General features: G+C 38.8%; 1 protein-coding gene across 11 annotated transcripts in view; it reads left to right on the forward strand.

Annotated features, from left to right (window-relative positions):
- The window catches only part of PDE1C (phosphodiesterase 1C), a 531506-nt gene that overhangs the window by 396124 nt on the left and 110568 nt on the right, over positions 1-24814 (forward strand). For all 11 annotated transcript variants that reach the window (XM_042249215.2, XM_042249217.2, XM_042249219.2 and 8 more), the window contains exons 4-8: positions 4251-4364; positions 6284-6466; positions 7453-7519; positions 13247-13363; positions 16710-16850. In XM_042249215.2, coding sequence (XP_042105149.1) covers positions 4251-4364; positions 6284-6466; positions 7453-7519; positions 13247-13363; positions 16710-16850 — 622 coding nt within the window. The remainder of the gene's footprint in view (positions 1-4250; positions 4365-6283; positions 6467-7452; positions 7520-13246; positions 13364-16709; positions 16851-24814) is intronic.

Genomic DNA, 24814 nt, shown 5'->3' on the forward strand with positions numbered 1-24814 from the left:
TACTGGTGACTACATCTGGTTGAAGCCCTATGCTGCTGATTTTCTGCGTGTTGTGACGTGATGCCTGGGGCTTTCTGGGAAGATGATTTTCGGTGCTGCTGATCTGAACTGCTGAGTGGGGGCACCACCCTGGGTCTGGCCTGGGGTCCTGGACTACATATTGCAGATTGATGTACAGCTCTTCACGATTCGATCCACAATACTGTACTTTCATGACTTAATTCTCCCAATACTGTACTTTCCCTGGATTGGGAATTATTAATTAAAAATGGATATGAAATTATATTCCATATAGTGTTATGAGTAATTTCAATTGTTTTTGACTGATTATAATTAATTTTTAGTTCATAAAAGGGACATAGGAAGCATTTATACTAGGCATAGGAACTTACCTAGAAAAGAAGGGTCAGTCATTTTCATGTGTAGTTGTCTTTGTATAATGAGCATTATATTTCACCTGCCACTCCGTTTTAATGTTTTTAAACTACTTGTCCATTTTGTCAAGATTGGCTTTGTTGCATTTAAGTCATAAATCCAGAATGCATTTAATTGGAGACCCACATATCTATCCTCCTTGAAAGGTCACTGTCTCAGAGTTTGCCTTAAAGTATTTTGTTTTGGTTTTCTGTAAAAGCATATGAATGATGAAATTTTGAGCTTGTGCACACCTGAGAATATATTTGTTGGCTTCACATATACATGAAAGTTATACTAAATATAGGTAAATATTTGTTGTTGTTGTTTAGTCACTAAATCATGACAACTCTATGTGACCTCATGGACTGTAGCCCGCTAGGCTCTTCTGTCCATAGAGTTCTCTAGGCAAGAATACTGGCGTAGGTTGCCGTTTCTTTCTCCAGGGAATCTTCCCAGACCAGGGATCGAAACTATGTCTCCTGTGTCTCCTGAACTGGCAGGCAATTCTTTACCACTGAGCCACCAGGGAAACCCATAGGTAGATCTAGATATCTTGAATTACACTGTATTATTCTCAAAAACTGGTATTGTCATTAAATTGGTTTCTGATATTTGGCATTGTGGAAGTCTATGGCTAGCTTGAATTTTTGTTACTTTGTAAGTAATATATTTTTCTTAATGCTTTCTTTTTTTATTTTCAGAGATAAAAAATGACAACAGAATATGTTGGATTTTTTTTTCTGGTTTTATTTGATCCCTTTTCATCTGCTTTAAAGGTTTTTCCTCAGTCTAGGGAAACTTATTTGATTAAAGCTGCTTTTGTTTGTTTCTTAGGGATGTCCTTTTGTAGGAAGAGAGAATCATCTGGTTCTTACCTCTATTTGTCTTATATGTTCCCTCATAATTTCTTGTGTTTTGTCTTCTCTGAGATTTTGAGTACTGTGATGGGTTCTATTTGAGATTCATGTCAAACCCTGGTAGAATTTTTAAGCCCTAAATAAAGAGAGAAAGTTTTTAGAAAGCTTACATTTACCCTCATTTTACTTTGCCAGTGGAGAGTCCAAACAGCTTAGTGGGTAGTTTGGCTTCTGAAGTGAGAGTCAGAATTAGAGGCAGACTTAGCCAGGAACATTTATTGCTAAAGAGCTTCCATTCCTTATTTGGAACAGTTCTCAGGGTTTGCTTCTGCAGTCTCCCCATTCTTTGGCAGGCTGGCTGTCCAGTGTGTGTGAGTGACTGGTACACCCTTCCATGCCAGCTCCCTGTCTCGGGCTGCCTGGGAAACCAGAACACTTCCTAATGCTGCTAATGGGATCCATAGGCTGACTCTCACCTCCAAGTGCGCAGAGGCCTCTGCTTATTTCCTTTGCATTATTTCCCTTTTGCATGATGGAGATTCACAGGTCAGCTAGCCACTACCCTCCATCTAATTTCCTTTGTATTTTACATCACTGAAATTCCTGGAAATTTCTTTTGTATGGCTGATCCTCTTGTCTACTTTTTAAGGTTGATCCTGAGCTTTTCCTCCTTCGTTATTATTTATCATTTTCATGTAGATCTGGAGGGGAGTAGTTTATGCCTTGTGGAGAAGTTGACCTGTCCTCCATTATGAATGCAAGCCTGAGAATATTTTGAAGTCAGAAAAGTAGAAATGGCCTTGGGAAATGGAGACTTGATAATAATCTTAAGTATCCAATACTTTGGCCACCTCATGCGAAGAGTTGACTTATTGGAAAAGACTCTGATGCTGGGAGGGATTGGGGGCAGGAGGAAAAGGGGACGACAGGGGATGAGATGGCTGGATGGCATCACCAACTCGATGGATGTGAGTTTGCATGAACTCCGGGAGTTGGTGATGGACAGGGAGGCCTGGCGTGCTGCGATTCATGGAGTTACGAAGAGTCGGACACAACTGAGCGACTGAACTGAACTGATCCTGATAGGATGCCTCTCATGTGGTTACCTGTGATGACCAAGGCCACTGAATAACAACAATGGCAATAATGATAACAAATGACTTCTAAAATAAACAGTGGTATATGGGGGGTGTTAGTCAAAGAGTACAGACTTCCAGTTATATGATAAATAAATTCTGGGCATCTATGTACAACATGATGGTTATAATTAGCAAGCATTGTTGTTGTTCTTTAGTCGCCAAGTTGTGTCTGACTCTTTTTGACCTCATGAATTACAGCACACCAGGCTTCCTTGTCCTTCACTATCTCCCGGAGTTTGCCCAAACTCATGTCCATTGAGTCGGTGATACCATCCAACCATCTCATCCTCTGTTGTTCCCTTCTCCTTCCTTCAATTTTTCCTAGCATCAGGGTCTTTTATAATGAGTCAGCTCTTCACATCAGGTGGCCAAAGTATTGGAGCTTCAGCTTGAGCATCAATCCTTCCAATGAATATACAGGGTTGATTTCCTTTAGGATCATCTGGTCTGATCTCTTTGCAGTTCAAGGGACTCTCAAGAATCTTCTCCAGCACCACAGTTCAAAAGCATCAATTATTTGGCACTCAGCCTTCTTTATGGTCCAGCTCTCATATCCGTAAATAACTACTGGAAAAACCATAGGCTGCCATTTCCTACTCCAGGGGATCTTCATGACCCAGGGATCAAACCTGCATCGTCTCCTGCATTGGCGGGCTGATTCTTTAGTACTAGTGCCGTCTGGGAAGTCCAAATACATTCAAACTCAATCTTGTCCTCAAAGTGATGTTGTTTGCTGGCTGTCAAACAGCCTGAAGAGTTGTGCAATCTCCAAATCTCTGTGGTATTTACAGTGTTCCCAGTTTCTGTCTTTGATAATCTGTTGGCATTTTATTGTTCTTATATGTAGGGAGTCCTCTGTGGGGATGATGTTCATATAATAAGAGGAGAGTTTTATTGTTTCTCTTACACTGTCTGGAACTTGTGCGTCCTCAGTTGTGTCTGACTCTTTGGGATCCCATGGACTGTAGCCCACCAAGCTCCTCTGTCCGTAGAATTCTCTAGGCAAGAATACTGGAATGGGTTGTCATTTCCTACTCCAGGAAATTCTTGAAGAGCAGTGGGAAAAGTCTTGTCCTCAGTACCTCGGTTTATCATCCATCCTCCTTTAAAAAACAGAGCTAGGGTATTTATCTGCTCCTATAGTAATTCTGGGAGAAGGAAATGGCACCCCCCTCCAGTATTCTGGCCTGGAGAATCCCGTGGACTATATCCTGCCAGGCTCCTCTGTCCATGGGGTTGCAAGAGTCGGACATGACTTAGCGACTAAACCACTACCACCAGCACCACCAGAGTAATTCTTCCTGTCCAGTAAAAGAGTCTGCCTTCTTGTATCCCTTCTGCAGCCCTCTGTGATGATTTTGGGCTCTAAGTCTCATTGCCTGTCTTGGAACACCTGTGGGCCGTGAGACTGCTATTCTCTATGGTCACAGCTGAACAAAGTGCCTTCACCTGAAGCAGTGTTTGGTGATGTTGCTGGTCATGCTTTACTCTATCCAGTTAGGACCAAAAAGAATTAAAATCAGAAAAGCAAAATTATTGATAATTTAGGAAACTGTTAGAAAGATGAAAGGAAGTTAGAAAGTGTGGGACAAGGTCAGTCTTGGTACATGAGAACACTTTTGTTCCTGATTCATAGTGGGGGAAAAAAAATGTGTGAATTTATTTTATAACTCGCTTCTTTGAGAAATAATGGTTTCATCATTAGATTTGTATTTTCCTTTCATATATATTGGGATAAATAAAAACATTTAATGGCTATAAACTGTTCACTCTAATTGTAGGCTTATTTTTTGTTTCTTCTATTCTAATTGAATCATGTCTCTTCCCCTACCTCCAGGTTACGATCTTTGGTCAAACAATTAGAGAGAGGGGAGGCTTCAGTGGTAGATCTCAAGAAGAATTTGGAATATGCAGCCTCTGTGCTTGAATCTGTGTACATTGATGAAACCAGGTGAGCTAAAATGGCAAGAAGTCGATGATAAATTTTCTATTATATGACTTTTTGAAATGTCCCTCATGGCATGTAGGTGGTAACATTCAAATGATTGGTTTGATTTGAGCTTTAGTTTTCACAAATAGGGTAGATTTGGATATCACATGTCCTCTTTACATCCTCATTTATAAAAGGATTACTAAATTTCTAATCAAATGTAGAGTTATTCTGGAATTAATACATATTATTCATCTCAGCCTAAAAATTGCATTCAAGTTTTAATTCATGATGTCCATCTGTAAATGGCAGGTTTTGAAGGGTTGAAGAAGCATTTGTTCTCTTAAACACCCAATATTCCTCCCTCAATCCTTTGATATGTTATTGATTTTCCTAGAAGACCCTTTCCATTTGAATTATCCGTAAGTCCCAAAGCACTTCCAGTTACTAAGTGCATTTGAGAGGAAAAAAAAAAATTGCTTTTCTTTGAAAATATTGAATTGGTAAATATGAAAGGCTTTTCTTGTTTTATCTAGTTCAGAGAAGCTCCACTGTTAGTATTTTTGATGTATAACTTTTCTATGCCAAATTTTAATCTGATAGGATTTCCTAGTACTTTTAAGAATTGTGTGGTTTAGTTTTTGGTGATATAATTGGTTCCTAATTTAAGGAATTTTGATACCATGGGTTTTTGGTTTTTTTTTTTCTAAATGTTGTATATTTCTCCCTTACCTTCCAATTGGAGGATCTAAAGAAAAAAAGAAAACACTCATTGACACCTGTTTTTACTGCTTATTTTTAGTAGGGCTTAACATAAGTATAAAATACAACTTTTCAAGTTTTACAGTATTGTAATTTATTGCTGTTTATGTTCTGTTCTAGCCTAATCCATGATTAGGTCTGAAAAGTCTGCTAAGCACACATGACAGATCACTATTCTCAAATAAAGAACTGAATTATTTAGGAAATTTTGCTTAAATTTAGACATTTAAGTTTCTGTAATGTCCTATCTAGCTAGAGAGGGTATCAGTATTTGCCATTTGGGTTTATTACTTCAGAAGACTGAGTTGATGTGATTTGGGTAACACTTTGCAAACTCTTTTTTTTTTCCTTTTTAGTTTTATTGAGATGTAATTGACATGTAACATTGTAAAAGTTAAGGTATACAATATGTTCTATTTATTTACTACCATAAGATTACCACTATAGGGTTAACTAACATCTGTATCACATCACATAATTATTTTTCTTTTGTGGTGGGAATAATTAAGATCTAAGATCTTCACAGCTTTGAAGTTTGTAATACAGTATTGTTGTATATCACTTTTAAAAATTTAATTTATTTGTTTTAATTGGAGGATAATTACTTTACAATATTGTGATGATTTTTGCCATACATCAACCTAAATCAGCCACAATGTTGTCTACAGTTTTGAAGTGCCATTATTTTCTCTTTTTTTCAGTTTGAATTTTTATTTTTATTAATTTTTATTATTATTATTATTTTTTACTTTACAATATTGTATTGGTTTTGCATAATGTCACTTGGCCATCTATGAAATAAATCTTGTGAATGCATTTCAAATGAGAGCTTTAGATTCCATTCAAATTCCGCAAATCATGAAGGAATAAAGATACTGGTTACAGCTGAGTGCAGTGGATCAGGCCCACAGAGCCTGAGATGAAGACTATTTGACCTTCTCTGACTCCTTTGTTCCTTTATCCAGTGTGGTAGAGAAAACCACCTTGAAACACAAATGCTGGGCGTTTACAAGCCTTGCCCAAAAAAGTACTGGATTTTTTTGTGGCCCATTTATTATGTTTTTTTTTTTTTTTTCACCTGTGTATTCAGGTGGCTTGGAGAGAAGGAACAGCTGCTTTGAACAGGGAGCTCTAACTTCAGATTTAATCTGTGTCATGGTTCTGTTTCTTGGGTCCAGGCGACTCCTGGATACAGAAGATGAGCTCAGTGACATTCAGTCCGATGCAGTGCCTTCTGAGGTCCGAGACTGGCTGGCCTCCACCTTCACGCGGCAGATGGGGATGATGCTCAGAAGAAGTGAGGAGAAGCCGCGGTTCAAGAGCATCGTCCATGCAGTGCAGGCTGGGATATTTGTGGAGAGGTAAAGATATCTGTCATTCACTAACCAAAGCAGCGAAAGGGATACTGGTTTCTGATAACTGAAGACTTTGCTTTGATGTAGATTTGGTATTTTTATAAATACTAAAAATTCTGGGTGGAAACAGTCTTGAATAAGAAGAGATGCAAAAGCATATCTTTGCAGCATCATTAGCACAAGCTTTTTGCCTTTGCTTGGAATTCTTTTTGTTCACATTAAGATTTCGTTTGAGTTCAGCCTCTGATTAAAAAAAAAAAAAGACGTATCTTATCATTATTTGACATACGTGGATGATGTCTACATTTGAAACAGGTCAAAGGTGCTCTGTGAGGGTATTGATCCAGGGAGAAGTTCAGTCAAGGGGTTTGAGTTCCCCATGACACTTTCCAAGTTTGTAAGTCACTTTGCTCTTTGAAATTAAATCGCCCCATCCCCAGAAATGGATTCCAGAAATTGATATTCTTCCTACAATCCTTACTGCACAATTAAATGTTTTAGGAATGCTGTGGTTGCCTCAAAGTTTACCTGGGACATTTTTCTCTTTAGTTTTTTGAGTTCTTTTAGTTCTCTTTTTGAGTTCTCTTTAATCTTTTAGTTCTAAAGAAAAATCTCTTCTAAATGGATCCCCCATAGGAGTTCTTTTTTCAGGATAAAGTAATACATTACATATTATCTGTGCTACACTATAATTCACTTCCAGCAGAAGAGGAGACCCATTTTAATAACTTCATTTGGGTCACATAGACTTAATTTTTGTTTGTTTGTTTCCAATGGTTTACATGTTTGGGATTGCTTTAATTTCATTTGATTTGAACATTTAAGCCCCTTGAATGACTATGAGAAAGGTTGTAAAATAAATTTTAGGTTCCTTGGGTTTATCAGGTGATATGACTTCTTACTAATTGTCAATACTTGTGTAACTATGTGGCCTGCTAATTTTTCTTTGTAAGATATAATATTGTATTTTTTTTTCCTTCTGACTTTGCCAGAATGTATAGACGGACATCAAACATGGTTGGACTGAGCTATCCACCAGCTGTTATTGAAGCATTAAAGGTAATACCATTAAAAAAGTCTTATAATGTATATGGTGCCCTATAAAAACCTAAATTTGTTGTTAGAAAATGAGTTTTCATTTACAGTTCATTTATAGTTTTCCCAGTCATTCCTGACTTTTTTCTTTCATTATCTTTTACTTATCTGTTCAGTAACAGTATTGCTAATTTTTAAGCCTTTGTACTGCCATTTTAAAAAAAAATATGGAATTCTGTGTAGTTTCATTTCTTTCTGCTGTCTTGGAGTACTTTGGTAATCAGTACAGTGATCTAGCATTACGAGACTCAGTCTGACTTTGGCCATAGGAGGTCAAATTTGTTCTGGTTATAAATGTCCAACATTAGGATGAACTTTTGTGGCCATAACTCTACCATTATCTTCTTACCTACTCTATGTACATTTTGTAGGTGAAGAGACTAAGACTCAGTGAGACTAAAAAAAAGGCAGAAACAGAACTAAGGTTTGATACCAGAGTTATGGGCAGATAGTAAGCTCTCAGTAACATTTTATGCATGAAAGTATGTTCTCCAGAGCCCTCATCCTCTTCATGTATCCTCCTATTTTCCCAAAACTCTCACAAAACCTGAAAGTTCCATGGAAAGTAACAAAATGCTTGAGTGTAAAGAGTTTAAATCCTACAGAATGACTCCCAGTCAGACAAGCTCTTGGAATTGTATAGAATATCGCTAAGAGCCCTTGAAAGTGAAAGTGTACATTGCTCAGTTGTGTCCGACTCTTTGGACCCCATGAATTCCATGGAATTCTCCAGGCCAGAATCCTGGAGTGGGTAGTCTTTCCCTTCTCCAGAGGATCTTCCCAACCCAGGTATTGAACCCAGGTCTCCCACATTGCAGGCAGATTCTTTACCAACTGAGCCCCAAGGGAAGCCCTTGTGTAGATGTATTTTTGTATGTGTGTGTAGGTTCAGACTCACTGGTCTTTTAAATTTAGGGGATGAGCTAAGGCCCAGGATCATGGAACTGGTTGACATTGCCTGGTGCCTACACATGGAGTCATGTCAGCTTAGTCAAAGAGGTTCCAGCATTCTGACTCTTGTTAAATGGGCTTCCCTGGTGACTCAGTGGTAAAGAATCCGCCTGCCAATGCAAGAGACATGGGTTTGATCCCTGGTCCAGGAAGAGCCCCTGGAGAAGGAAATGGCAACTCACTCCAGTATTCTTGCCTGGGGAATTTCATGCACGGAGGAGCCTGACGGACTATAAGTCCATGGGGCTGCAGAGAGTCAGACATGACTTAATGGCTGAACAACAACTACAAAGCTATTTTAATCTTTCTCTGAAACCTGAAAAGTGTATCCCCGATAGAATTTTCAGAAGATAATTTAAATTCCCTACTCACAGAATCAGATCAATTTAATGTCAAGAAAGAGCCCTTTAGGGCCAGTTTGATTTTATATTTCATAGTCCCTTTCTCTTGTCTCAGGGACATTCACTAGCTGACTTTGGGAGACTCTGTATTCAGATTCTCAGTTCACCATTTTCTTTCTCTTGTCAAGTCATCTAGGACAGGAAGGGTGCTCAGGAAAGATACAGCAAGAAGACACATGTTTTCTCTCCCTCCTCTACAACCCCAGCTCTAATGCTCAATAAATCTTTGTGTAATTCACAGCAACATTTCTTATTTAATCTGTGAAACCACTTTATAAGATCTGGTGTTTCATAACACCCACTGTGAAGTTGCATTGATTTTCATAATTGAATCTGAAACCTTCAGTGAAAGTCTTAGGAATGTTAAAAGCATCTTTTATCCTTAATTTCTTCCTTTGTCGTGAAAACAAATACAGGCGGTTATACCGGTACTAAGAAATTTATGAAAATATTTCTTACAAATTGGAGCTTCTTTTCTACACAGAATGACTGAAGAAATGTGGAACAACCTGTGATGTGCGTGAATTGTTATTTTATGCTTAGGGGAAAAGTACTTCTCAGAAGCACACATGTCTTTTGGAGGAGAAAGTTATCTTGATGATTTCAGGATGAATACTAACTCTGAATTGCTGCCCTTCTCCACACCATTGCTAATATGTGCTGAAGGCTAAAGCTGTTGTTTCTCTTGGTTGTATGCTCTCTTTACTTTGGAAGTTCAAGACCTTTTTACAATGTAATATTTTTCTGTGTTCCTAGACTCTGGTTTAATTTTCAGTGGATTGGAGTTGAACTGGAGAGATGACATAGATTCTTTTTTTTACATAGTACTTATTAGAAAAAGGTTATTTTCACTCCGCTGCCAGCAATTTATATGGAGACACTATTGTTTTCTTCTGTTACAGAAAATTTCCCAAAAGCCTGAGAGAATACCATTAATAAAATAATCATCCCGCTACTGTCATCTTAACCTTTGTGATTAATGTAAGAACATAGCACAAAATAACATTTAAGGAAGAGAATAATTAGCCACCACCAATCTCTAAATTTGAAATATGTTGCACTTTTATTCTTTTTATTTGTTTCCATGCAGTGAATGCTGGCTTCTAATTTGAGTGGTTTTATCTCTAATCTTCTAAGGTGGGGTTATCAGAAATGGAGAATTGTGCTGTTCTTTAGAAGGGCATATGCTGTGTGACTCAGGAAGAGACACCCTGGACAGACTCCAGGTTTAAAGTGGAAGGAAATGAGGAGGTTCAGGCTTCCTTCACATTAGACTAATAGGAAATTCATGGGACTGGTGCTTGGGCCAAATTTGCTAAGAAGAGAAGATTGGTTTAAGGCAGTTAAATTAGGTGCTTGTTAAAATGTAGATTCCAGGCCACAAGCCAGGATTCTTCAGAATCCTCCACCAAAGAATCAACATTTTTTTTCTGAGCACCCCAGGTGGTTCTAAAGAACACTGAAATTTGAGAATCGCAGCTAAAGTCTCCCCAGAATGAGGGGCTAGAGAGACTATCCATCTCACGGTCTGTGTTTACACATCCTTCTGTTTCTCTAAGACCTAATATTCAGAATAAATCTTGACTTTTTACTATGATTATCTCTTCATTTCCAGTGATAGCTTTTTTTTCTTCTTTTATTCATTTAAGTGAAGAGGATTAAAAATAGTCAGATGTGACCAAATGTTTTCCTACCTACTGAGTTGTCAGTGGACTTTTCTTTAACTAATAGCTAGACAATGGCTGTCATGACAGTGCCAGTTTTGGTAGCCAAGGTGAACCTTAGGGCTTCCTTGATAGTTCAGTTGGTAAAGAATCTGCCTGCAGTGCAGGAGACCCTTGTTCGATTGCTAGGTTGTGAAGATTTGTTGGAGAAGGGATAGGCTACCCACTCCAGTATTCTTGGGCTTCCCTTGTGGCTCAACTGGTAAAGAATCCGCCTGCATTGCAGGAGACCTGGGTTTGATCCCTGGTTGGGAAGATCCCCTGGAGAAGGGAAAAGCCACCCACTCCAGTATTCTGGCCTGGAGAAGTCCATGGACTGTATAGTTCATGGGGTCACAAAGAATTGGACACAGCTGAGCAACTTTCACTTTCAAGGTGAACCTTGGGTCTTGGATTAATCTTAAATGGCTCCACTGTCTGTGGCCTAGGCACTCTCGGGGTATTTAAGGCCTAAGGCTTGGGTCACAGCACATATTCATTGAGTTTACAATGTCATCTGTCAGTAATGCTGACACTGGGGCATCAGTGGAGTTATTACCTGGTATTGGCATTAAACCCTTCATTTCATCTCTCTGCGGTGGCCATCTATGAAACTGGAGAAAGTTTTTAGGGTTATAAGGGTTTGCAAATATGTATCAACAGTTCCTACTGTGCCTGGCACAGAAAATGCTTAGCACTTGTGGCTATTTCTTTACTTTCTATAATGGAGGAGAAATTATTGGAGGCTAAGGTGATGGCAACCCACTCCAGTACTCTTGCCTGGAAAATCCCATGAACGGAGGAGCTTGGTGGGCTGCAGTCCATGGGGTGGCTAAGAGTCGGGCATGACTGAGCGACTTCACTTTCACTTTTCACTTTCATGCATTGGAGAAGGAAATGGCAACCCACTCCAATACTCTTGCCTGGAGAATCCCAGGGACAGAGGAGCCTAGTGGGCTGCCATCTATGGGGTCGCATAGAGTCGGACATGACTGAAGCGACTTAGCAGCAGCAAGGTGAGATTTACTACTAAATGTGAATTGAAACAATTTGAAACCTTTCTGGAAATGTTTGGTTTTCCCTGTATACAGTTTGTTTTCCCTGTGCCCTGGTGTCCATAAGAGAGACACTTCATGATCTCAGGGTGATCTTCATGATTGGGATCTTTGGAGAGGAGCAGGACTGGGATGGATAGATGATGTTGGAATGCAGTGAAGGCTGATGTGGGAGTCACTGGGTCCAGCAGTTTCTGAAAGCCAAGGTCTCTTCCAGAAGACCATCTGACACCTAGCTCAGATTCAGTGTGATCTCACATGCATCCTTATTGTCATGCTCATGGCAATACACTTTCCTTAACCACTGAAATAAAACTCTTGATATGCTGAGAAACCAAATGACTATTGTTTTAATTATTTCTTAAACATGCCTTTGTTTATAACACTCACAAGTAGCTATCTATAAGTCAAAGATGTATTTGACAGTGTTTACATATATTTTAAAGCCACTATTTTATGGACAAATAAAACTCTGAACTTTAAGAGTAGTGTGTGAGGAGTGTGTTCAGCTTAGCTCTTACTTTTATATTTTCCAGTAAAGTGACTTACAGATTTGAGGACTCCGTCCTCAGATCAGTGACTCCAGAAGTGATAACATTTTTCCATCCCATGAAATGAAGGCTTTCTCCTTGGTTTCAGCTTAGCAGATTAGATTCTTGAGGTGGCACATTGTTTTGAGTTCTATATCATGTGTGTTTCTGAAGACTTTTAAGTGGGTTAACATTCTCCACAGTGGACTAAGAGGAAGTCAGTAGATGGTATCACAAGGCTGGTTAGGGGTAGGAAACACCCTAGGTTATTGTGAAGTCAGTTAAAATTTTGGAATTCAGCAGAAGGAGTGGAAGGTTCGGAGAAGGCAATGGCAAACCACTCCAGTACTGTTGCCTGGAAAACCCCATGGATGGAGGAGCCTGGTGGGCTGCAGTCCATGGGGTTGCAAAGAGTCGGACACGACTGAGTGACTTCACTTTCACTTTTCACTTTCATGCACTGGAGAAGGAAATGGAAACCCACTCCAGTGTTCTTGCCTGGAGAATCCCAGGGACAGGGGAGCCTGGTGGGCTGCCATCTATGAGGTCGCATAGAATCGGACACAACTGAAGCGACTTAGCAACAGCAGCAGCAGCAGTGGAAGGTTAATGGAAAGAGCCTGAGTTTAAACTTCAGTTGAACGTGTGTTTGTGGTTTTGCCCCACATGTATTCCTAACACTTGCCTTCTATGAATCTTAGGGAAATTAGCTAACTTCTCAGTTTTCTCATTTGTGAGATATGACTGATAATACCTACCACTAGGCTTGTCTTCAGGATGAATTATATATTTATCATTGATCGTAATGCCTAGGTAGGTACCCAGTAAATTATAGCTCTTGTTTACTAATAAAGCTATTTCATGTTTTATCAGCAAATGCTATATAGGATTGCCATATTGGAAAAAGTTTGAGAGGGGAAACAGTATTAGAGTCTTAGACTGAATTACCAAGTTAGGGTAACCCCCCAAATTACAGGCTAACCCCAAAGTAGGGAGATAAATGTAAGTGGCTACCAACTAATGAATTCTTTCTTTCTGCCCTGACTTGTAGGATGTGGACAAGTGGTCCTTTGATGTCTTTTCCCTCAATGAAGCCAGTGGGGACCATGCACTGAAATTCATTTTCTATGAGTTACTCACTCGCTATGATCTGATCAGCCGTTTCAAGGTCAGTGTCTAATTAAAACAAAACCAAACAACTGCACATATTTGTCCAGCCTTGCAGGACTTTGGGGCTAAGACCAAGAGAATCCTTCTAATGTAGACTGAAAGCTGCTCTGGGGTGACTTGTCCAGAAAGCCACTGCCACAAACTCCGCACTGAGGGGAACTTTCATTACTCCCTTGCCTGGTGAGCTCATCAACAAGGGAGAGACTGGAGCCACCTATTTAGATCCCAGTCTTCCTAGAAGTACAGCTGGAAGCCTGAACCAGACCTACCTGCCGGCTCTGCCTACAGTGCTCCTTTCAGCCAGACTCTGTGTACTAATGACCACCACCGGCATGGAGACAGGAATGGAGATAGAGTGTGCATTTATTGTCTCCATGAACTTCTCTTTCGGCCACTTGGCTCAAATTCACACAAATACTCTCACTTATCATCTATGATAGATCATTGATATTTCCCAGCCATTTATGTTTTAAATTAATTCTTCAACTTTAAGAGCATGAGCCAATTCCAGTGTTCTACCTCCTCGGCCTTCTAATTCCACAGATTCTGGAGGTGGGATCCTATTCTCTAGGGAGCCTGAGCTTTATCTGCTGGCATCTGCCGTATCTTGCCCCTCACATTTCTCTCATCAATGAATGAGTCTCTGGGAAATGCAGGTCTTTTTCTGTATAAAGTATCAATTTTTCTGGGCAGCATGATTCTTTATCACTTTCCTAAGGACTGCACATTTGGAAGTGTATTTCTTACATAGTCATAAGCACTTTATGACAATGGTCTTTAATTTCTTTTGCGTCAGAAGCCTGTTTAACATTCAAAGGCTAATACCATGTCTGGTAGACCAGACACTAGAATGAGATTCAGGAGATCACCTGGATCCTGATGTCAGTTCTGACCCAGTAGCTATGTGACCTTGAGTAATGACCTTTACCTTTCTGTGACAATCCCATCTGGGAAAAGACATTGCTTTCCTAGAAGGGATAGAACTCACTATGCCAGTCCAATGATTTCAATAAGAGCAATAACTATGAATCTTATGCTTTCTTACAACAAAATTTCCAGTGGTGTATTACAAAATACCTGGTCAAACATCAGGTCTACCCAAAGTTATATGGTCCTCACCTAACTCCAGTTCTCAAGAGCTGGCATCATTCACACTTACCTCTGTGTAAGGAACATTTTGAAGCAAGACTTAGTTACATCATGGACAGGTTTCAGGATTTCAGAAGAATTCTAGGGCACCAGCAGAGGTGGTGAGCAGAAGGACTGGCCATGTTACAACCTCCAGATGGACGCAAGGCAGCTTGGCAAGGGCTGGATTGACAACCTGCTAGAGGCGCGTATAGAGCTTTCATGCTCCACTCATGCCCAACAGTAATCCTAGATTTGCTTTTAAAGTCCCTTATATTAAGGAGAAAGAGTAAATGTCCACTTTTTCAAATTTCCTCCCTCTCCACCTGAAACTCATTTCATTCTCTTCTTGTTTAGGAGCTACTGGTCATGATCAAAGAGGAGGAGGGTGATGATGGGTTAGGAGTCGGAACCAATCCCATTTTGGGGACCAGGCCCCTGTCCTGGAATGAGGTTTTCATCCTGTCAACTTAATGTATTGGGTTTTTTTTTTTTTTGGTCAGGCATACATGCTGGAAGATGGAAAACAAAACAAAACAGAACAGTATTCAGATAGCTTGAGGAAGAGGATGGTGGGGTAGAGTCGTATTTCTCTTGATCTATTACTATGGTTCATTTAATAAGATCAAGAGGCAGATCTTTCACTGACTGAGCCAATGGAGAAAGGGACATGAACTGGTCTCATTGGACACACCCATCATCAAACAGATGCATAATTCCAGGCCTTTAAGGCTTATGTTTTTAAAAATTAAAGATTATAGATTGGAAAAGAATAAAAACAAATCTGAATGAAATAGAATAGTAATTTCAGAGTCTTGGAGACTTGACAAAGATATTATTTTTCAAAAATTTTGTTTTATCTCTTTTGGGGTATTTTGTTTGTTTCTGTTATTTATTAAAATAAATTCAAAAGCAGCCTGTTTGAAGATCCAGTGGATGCTCAAGACCTCAAAAGAAGCTCCAGTACGCATGCACACACCTTTATCTAGCATTTCAGTGGCCCATAGCTCTCCAATGAATAGCTCAAAGAATCTAAGTTCATTGGATCTTCATTTTAAAAATGATAATGAATTAATCTCTTGCATCTGAAAGGCTATATTTACATTTTTAAAATCCACAGATAGTAAATATGGAGCAATGGGAAGAACATAATATGGATTCTCTTTTTTTTTTCTTATGAATGTAATTTCTAGTCTCCTGGAACATATACTTTCTCCTTTCCCCCCAATCTTACAATTGATAATCCACCCTAAACCAAGGAATTTATCCAGAAAATTAATACAATTAATGTTTTCCAAGACCCCTTATTTTGTACAGGCATTTTGCAGTTGTTCAGTTTCTGCCAAATAGAAAAAGAAGGTATGTATATTACCCATATTTGATACAGAAAGCAGCTAGGATAGCTAGAAATATTTTTCCAGATTGCAAGGCACCAATAAATTGGGCTTCCTAGGTGGCACAACTGGTAAGGAATCTGCCTGCCAGTGCAGGAGATGCTAGACACATGGGTTCGATCCCTGAGTTGGAAGGATCCCCTGGAGTAGGAAATAGCAATCCACTCTAGTATTCTTGCTTGGAGAATTCCATGGACAGAGGAGCTTGATGAACTACAGTCCACGGGGTTGCAAATAGTTGGATGCAACTGAGCGACTGAGCATAATAATAAGTTGCCAAGTAATAAACACAAGAATACAACTTGTTTCTGTTATAGAACCGACTATCATTTGTAGTTTTTTTTTTTTCTCAACCGTCTAGTGTACCCATCATTCCTTCTAAAGGGTGTAGTTTTCAGAATGATTGCGTTTGTTTTACAATCATTTTATAACTTAAATCTTTGTGTACTTTATGTTTTCCCACAAGTAAATGAGATGCTGCATAGTATTTGTTCATTTATTTCTAAACAAGCAAAGACTTGAACCTTTGCCTGAGATTTGCCTACCTTTTTGCCCTCAATGTCCTTGAGGTGATCCTGTCTTTACCCTGGGCCTCTGAACTGGAGAACAAAGAATAATTTGCAGGGCAGACCAGGGACTTCCTGTTAGATTTTCAAATTATCCAATACTTTGTTCAGTGATTTTTATTAACTTTGAAAAATTCTTGTGTCCTTGTGTGCTCTCTTAATGCTTTCAGAAAGAGGTAGCTAGAATACCTTAGACATTTTTGGTCTCTCAAAGCTACTAAATCACTAGCCAATTAACCTTGCCACTCTCTTTCAGATCCCCATTTCTGCACTTGTCTCATTTGTGGAGGCCCTGGAAGTGGGATACAGCAAGCACAAAAATCCTTACCACAATTTGATGCATGCTGCTGACGTCACACAGACTGTGCATTACCTTCTCTATAAGACAGGAGTAGCAGTAAGTACAGATAGGAACTCAGATTACACAAAGATGTGATGGTTACTTTTTTTTTTTAATTGGAGGCTGTTTCTATTCTGATGAGGTTGAGCCCACAAGAAATATATTGTTTTATGGACTTCCTATTCCCCAATAATTATCTAACCCAGTCATGGAGAGTGTTGAAATTCCTTATTGCCTGTGACTTTTTCTTCATCCTGGACTCGATGAAAAAAGAAAATCTGGTAGTAACTTGTATCCTTACTAGGCTATGGCCAAATTAAATATAATTTCTATAACTAAATATGCATTTCCAGATATAGAGGGTGGTACTATTAATCTCTTGCTGTGTTCAATCACATTGACATCATGCATATTGAAATCAAATTGAATATACTCGGCAATCATATTGTACACAATTTGCTTTTGGTTTAAACTAGTAGATCTTTTTCACAAGGGCTGTGGTTATTCTCATCTTGTTTATTATGTGCATTTGATTTTTTTGAACCTAAAGGTCAAGCTTCACCTCTAACCATTTGGAAATTTCTTGCTTTGATCCAACATTTTAGCTCTTTAGATACTTTTGAATCTCTGATCAAAAAACCTACTCAATTTGGTCATGTACTTCTTGCCCTCTTTGCCTTAATATAAACTATTCATTTTAAAGATACTGCTGTTAGTGACAGTTAGGTCTCTGTAGTAAATCTTTATGCCTTTTTACTTTGAAATCTTCTTCACCATTGACATTGAGATAGACATTTGGGGTGTGGTTATTAATTAACCCATAAACCCAGTACACATTTGTTATCTTTTCTGCTAGGGCATGTTGAGAGGCTTGGTCTAATATCTCATATTAAATATGGAATACAGTGGGAGGAGTGTGGGCTCTGGAGCTAGATATAGTTGGGTATAAATCCTTGCATAATTGCTTATTAGATTTGTGACCTATGATAAATTGCTTGAATCTCTGAGTCAAGGTTTCCTCATTTCTAAAACTGTGAAAAATATTCTGTCTTCTGGAAGTACTGTGACAGTTAGGAATAAAGTATCAAAGCATGAATGCTCTCTCTGCCTCATAAAGAAAGCTCAACAGTTAGGAATTGTTCTTATTTAAACTCTGTAAGATTGCCCTTAACCTCTCAGCAGTTTTCATGTTTTCCTTGTTATAAAGTCAATTTCTTAGAAACAGTATTTAAAAAGGTGTTTTTAAAATTTTAGAAACTCTACATAGGAACCTTGTATAATATGATAAAGGGTTTTTGCCCAAAATTTAGAGCAGATATCAGTTTATGGTGGTTCCATGAAAGCATGGAGCAAAACAGGAATCCAACATTAATATTGCTAGTGAGCACTTTTCTGGAGATTCTCAATCAGCGCAATATGGTATCCACAGAAACTGAAGAAGCTTTCTATGAAAATAATTTGATGATCTGTCTAAAAACAAAAACCCCAAACCCTATAAATTATTAGATCAAATAAAAGGCCTCAGTAAGATATGGATAAAGTAACTGTCTTATACACTGTTTCCCAACATACATTCCCAACAGTTTTTTAAAAAACCTACAAATTACCCATGAAGAACTTTAAAATTAATGAAGAGGAAACTGAAATTAAAGGGCATGAAAATAATGTTTAAATAAGTGAAGAAATATACCATGTTTTTAACTGAAAGCCTCAGTATGAAACAGATGTTAATTTTTCTCAAACTCATTTTTATAAATTCAGAGCAATACCAGTAAAAAATTCCAAAAGGATTTAGCATACAACATAATAAGGTGAGTCTAAAATTTATGTAAAATAGATATTTAAGAACCATAGAAAAAACAGTTTTGAGTAAGACAGTGTGTGTGATGGGGTAGTTCTTACTCTACTAGATGTTAAAATATCTGCTAAAGCTATAGTAAAGCAATCTATATAGTGTGCAAAAGTAGACAAATATATCCATGGAATTGATTGAAGTTTTAAAAACTGAACCCAAATATTGGTTGAGCACTTATGTGCCACGTACTTTATAAGAGGATGAGGGTGCATTGTAGCTCTTAGAGAACTTGAGTTCTAGTAAGAAGTTACAGGTAAAAGACCAATGAAAAAGTAAACAAGAAAATATTGCTAGTATTCTTTCTGCAGAGGATTAGAACAGGGGACCACACAGGGTAAATTAAGTTTTATTAGATAGGAAAGGCATCTTTACAGAAGTAATATTTAGTCTGAGACAGTTATGATTTTAGGCTTGAGTCATGCTAAGAGCTGAAGGAAGGTATGCGAGTGGAATTAGTACAGGAATTAGTCAACTTCCTCATGACTGGAGGGAGTCAGTTGTACACACTTCCAGTTATAAAATAAAAAAATCACGAGAATGTAAAGTACAGACCAAGTTGGCTTTGTAGGCTTGGCTAATGGGTCTCAGTGTTATTCTAAGTGCAGTGTGAGCCAGCTAAAGCATTTTCCCATGGGAGTGTGATGATCTGGTAAAGGCTAGACAAGGATTACTGTGAAGAATGGGTCTTGAGGCATCATGTTGGAAGAGAAGTGCAGAAGTCTCCTGGAGAGATGATGGTAGTATGGACTAGGAAGGACCCTCCTGGGGTATAGAGACCAAATGTCCTGTAGCTGATGTAGATTTGAAAGAACTGGATGGTATAATAGGATTTCAGACACTAAGGAAGGGAATCAAGAGGACAGATTAGATTTTTGATTGGATAAACAAGGTTGATGAGAGAAGCTTTCAGGGAAGGGGAGTCAAGAGTTTTGATTCAGACATGTTGAATTTAAGATCTTTATGAGATATCACCGTGGAGATGTTAAGCAGGAGGAAAACCTAAGGCGTCTAGAGTTCTGGGGAGGAGTCAGGGATGGACAAGGAGATTAGGCTCTCAGGGGCATATCAATATTATTTAAGGATATGAAACCAGATGACATGGTCTAAAGGAAGGGTGTGAATAGAGAAACAGGCACTGTGAACTGAGTCCTGGAGCAGTCTAAAGTTTAAAATGGAGCTCATTTCTTCACCATTTTAGTTTGGATAGTTTCCTTTATAGGATATCATTTGATTAACCACTCAATTAACATTCAGAGTAGCTTGAGATTTTTTTGAGAAACTCAGCCTTGGAGATTTTATACAGCCCTTGTTCCTCCAGATCATTTACAACTATCATGTATATTTCAAAAAATGGTGTGTGCAAAAACAATAAAATGAGGACAAAGAATTAGAGCCAACAATAGTAACTAAAAAAGAGTAACCAGTATCATTGGGACAAAACCCAAGACAGCGTGAGGTTATGGAAGCCAAGGAAAGAAAGAGCTCCAAAGGAGAGCTGTGACTTGTGTGCAACATGCTGAAGGGTTGAGTGGGATGGGGACAGAGAAGCGACCGCTGCCTTTGGCAACATTGGGAGTCATTGGTGCCCTTGTCATGATCAGACCCCGTGGTTTGCTGGGGATGGAACATGGACTGACGTATGACAAGGGCAGATCTGCAGGTGAGAAAGTGAGGACCCATCTATAGAAAACACTAGTAAAGGGAAAATTACTTGGTTCCAAAAATGTTTGGGGGACGGTTCATTTGGGGAAAAAAAAGCAATAGTTTTTGTCCTACTTGAAATCATTCACCAAATGTCAGACAAATGAATTAAAGATATGAGCATAAAATTTTGATTATATTAGAAGAAAATATGAAGTTATGTTTATAGCCTTGAAAAAGGAAATCCTTAAATAAGCCTCAAAACATGAGTTATATAACAAAATATTGATTATTTTGAGTACATGAAAATGAAAACCTTCTGTAGGATTAAAAAAAAAAATCACCGTCGTTAAGTCAGTACTTGAGGAAAATATGTAGAGATCAAGGATTAAGATCCAGATTATATAAATCAACAAGAAAGTGGTACAAACCCTGTGGGCAAATAGGAGGAAACACACTGACTGAGTTAGCACTGTCCTATCGCCAAGTCTCTGTCATGAGCTGAAATTTGTCCCCTTTCCCTAATCTCCAGTGCCTCGGAATGTGACTCTGTTTGGAGACAGGGCACTTAAAGAGGTAATTTAGGTAGATGAAGGGCGTATGGGTTGGCTCTAAACCAGTGTGACTGATGTTTATAAGAAAAGATTAAGACACAGACATGCTGATGCCCTGAGGAAAGAGCGTGTAAGGACACGGGGAAGGTGGCCCTCTGCAAGGTGGAAAAGAGCTGTCACCACAAACCAACCCTCCTAAAACCTTCATCTTGGACTACTAGCCTCCATAATTCTGAGAAAATAAATTTCTGTTATTTAAACTGCCTAGTTGGTGACGCTTTTATATATTAGCTGTAGCAAACTAATACAGCGGCAGAGCCAGTATTTGGTCTCAGTCTGACTTCTAACATTTAAATACATCATGTATTTAAATGTTAATATTTAGCCATGCTTCTGCAATGCTGGTGGTGAAAAAAAGCCCTGACATTCTTATACCTCAGTATGCTCATGTGGTGAGGATTAAAATGGATATGAAAATATACTTTGAAATCATCTGTTTGACATATACGTAGTTAGCACCTACTGCATTCAGTGTACTATGGAGACATAAAGGTGAATCATAGGCAGTCCTTTTAGCCATCTGGAAAAACTCCCAAGCACTTATGCTAATGTAAGCTATCATTAACATAGATTAACATAGATGTTATTTCATAGCAGCCAATGATCATGACGTACTGCATACTATTCTTGAATGAGCTCATTTGCCATTGCATTTTCATTATCAATTCAGGCCATATTCAGAATAATTCTTAAATATAGAAACTACTTCCCGCCCACTCTCTTAGAAATGCAGCTCAAAACAAACTTCTTTCATTGCAAGCTTACAAAAACAGTAGGAAGCATTCTGATGAATGGAGAGCATATTGTGACTCTAACCTTTCATTACAAACCAAGTGGGAGAAAATGCTTGAAGTCATTTCAGTTTTATAAACTATAAGACACATAGGGAATGAAAATATCCCATTGATAAAGTGATGTCTGGGCTTCAGCATCCACCATGTTACTCATTGTAATCTGTTTATATTACTCATTATTGCCTAGCCTAGATGCCTAGTGAGGCTTGAATCTTTTCATCATGATTTTGCTCACATCTAAGAAAAAATCCTTGAACAGAATTAGACTGAAGAGTTGTTGATTGAATAGATATGAATCAGACTCCGAGCTCCAGTATGATTTTGAGTTAGATCACAAGATTTCAAACTCCAGGCCTATCCTTTGTCCCATTCATTGCTTTTATTAGGCTAGGTGCCATTAATTTTTCTTTTACTTGTTTTTTTTTTTTTAAGAAAAGAGAAATGTGTATCTTGTTTTTTTTATTATAAATGGCATTATCATGTTTTAAGGGACACGGTAAGGACATGTAAACAGCATCCTGGTTAAAGAGTGCTAAGTAATTTTATTAGGGTTTATGGTCAGTATAATTTTGGGCCCCATGACCTCTGCCCTCTGATGTCACATTTTTTAATACATTATATTAAATAGCAAAAGGAGTTCTGCAGATACAGAAGGGTGCTAATCAGAGGACCTTAAAATAGGGAGTTGATCCTGGATTCTCCAGTTGGGCCCAGTGTAATCACATGAGTCCTTAAAACTCAAGAAGTATGTCAGGGGACTTCCCTGATGGACCATTGGTTAAGACTTCCCTTTCCAGTTCAGGAGGTGTGGGTTTGATCCCTGGTCAGGGAGCTAAGATTTCAGATGCCTCATGCCCCCCACCCTCAAAAAAAAAAACCAAAAGGAAACAGAAGCAGTATTGTAGCAAATTCAATAAAGACTTTAAAAATAGTCCACATCAAAAAAAAAAATCTTTAAAAAAAGAATTGTGGCAGAAGGAAGGTGAGCAGGACTCCATCAGCTGTTGCTGACTTGAAGATGGAGGTGCCAAGTGGAAAGCATGGAAAGGAAATGAATTCTGCCAATGCCCTGAAGGCACCTGGAGCTGTGTTTTCCACAGAGCTTCCAGAAAGGAATACAGCCTGCCAACACCTTGGTTTCAGCCCTGTGAGATCTTCACCAGAAAATCCAGCTGCACGATGATGGCTTCTGACCTACAGAACCCGTAGGAGTGTGTGCCTTACATGGGTGGTAATCAGTGAAGGGAACAATAGTAAACCAATAGGAGATGGAAACAGACTATTGAAGAAACTCTGTCATTTACCTGTTGAAGTTACTACTTGCTAATAATGTCTCCTCTGGCAATGGCAAATTATCCATGTCTTTTCCTTCAGGTTTTCACTGCCCACTACTTGTTGCCCACTCCCAGCCCACATACATGAGCATGAGCATGGCTTGCTCTCCTGAGTCATACACAGCATAATTCAAAGTCCACCTTTTCCAGCTGGCAAGGCATCCTTGTCATTGAATTAGTTGGGACACTCATATTTTGTAGACAGGGAAATTCTGGAAAGGTCTATTACTCACACCTTGTCACAGTTTGATAAATCTGGAATAAAATTCTTGCAGGAATTAAATTTCTGACTTCTTATGGTTGGTCATAAACCTTTGGGATTGATAGTATTGAATTTGGAAGAAGCAAGGAAACCTGAGCTATATTGAAATATGAAACTGTATTGAAATATGAATATTTCCCACAAAATAGCTTTTCCCACTCTCTGTTTCCAATAATGCTGCCCTCTAATGCCACCCACCATTTTTTTAACCACTCAGGCTAGGAATGTCAGGATCTTTAATATTTTTTTATTTAAATTTATTTGTTTATTTTAATTGGCAAATAATTGCTCTACAATATTGTGATGGTTTTTGCCATACATAAATATGAATTTGCATAGGATCCCCCCTCCCACTTCCCTCCCAACCCCGTCCTTCCAGGATCATCTTTAATGCACCCTCCTTTGGACTGCAACTTCTTCGTGGCCGCCTGCATTCAGTGAGCTGATCAGCTGTAAGGATTCTAGTTCCATACCATCTATTCATCCTATAAGGACTTTTCAGTCCAAAAGTAGAGGTCTTATTTCTTTCCTTTGTGCTCTCTGCTTTGCTATCTCTCTCTCCATAGCATGCTGAACATATTATCTTTTGCATGTAAACTTCACTGCCTAATAAACCTGATTTGTATTCTTCAACCTGGCTTTTAATGCCTGTCATCACAGAGCCCTAATCAACCCTCACTCCTGCTCCACTGGGCTTCCCTCATAGCTCAGTTGGTAAAGAAGCTGCCTGCAATGCAGGAGACCCCGGTTCGATTCCTGGGTCAGAAAGATCTGCTGGAAAAGGGATAGGCTACCCACTCCAGTATTCTTGGGCTTCCCTTGTGGCTCAGCTGGTAAAGAATCTGCCTGCAATGCAAGAGACCCCGATTCAATCCCTGGATCAGGAAGATCCCCTGGAAAAGGGAAAGGTTATCCACTCCAGTATTCTGGCCTGGAGAATTCCATGGACTGTATAGTCCATGGGGTCGCAGAGTCAAACACGACTAAGTGACCTTCACTTTCACTTTCACTTTCCTGCTCCACTAAAGGGAATCATTTCCTTACTTACAATGAATCAGCTTTTGCCACTGGTACTTGTTCAGTTGTTCATTCTGAAAATGCCTGGTTCCATCCTTGCTCAGTCCAGGCTTCATTATGTTATTAATTGTTTGTTGTATGTTCATTTAATAGTTCGTTGGCTTTGATTTATTAGAAGTAAGTTATACTTAAGATATAATTTTGTCAGTATATTTGGATAAGGAGGGGAGTTACACTGATATTTGTGAGAACTGTGATTGTGTAGTTCAACCTTCTGCTGGTTGAACTGAGGCTCCTTGGTTCGGATTGTTTAGATGGTACACTGTCTCCCATTCATAATCTTATCTTAAAATGTTAAATTATTAACTTTACATGAGCTTGGAGAAAGAGGTATGTCGGTGGGGGGGAAATAGATAGAGGAAGTTGGGATAAATGAGTGGGGACAGGGTGTTAGGGAAGAAAAGAAAGACATTGCCAAAATAAGAAAAATATATGTGAATGAAA

This window comes from Ovis aries, chromosome 4 (assembly GCF_016772045.2).
Source record: "Ovis aries strain OAR_USU_Benz2616 breed Rambouillet chromosome 4, ARS-UI_Ramb_v3.0, whole genome shotgun sequence".
Lineage (NCBI taxonomy): Eukaryota > Metazoa > Chordata > Mammalia > Artiodactyla > Bovidae > Ovis > Ovis aries.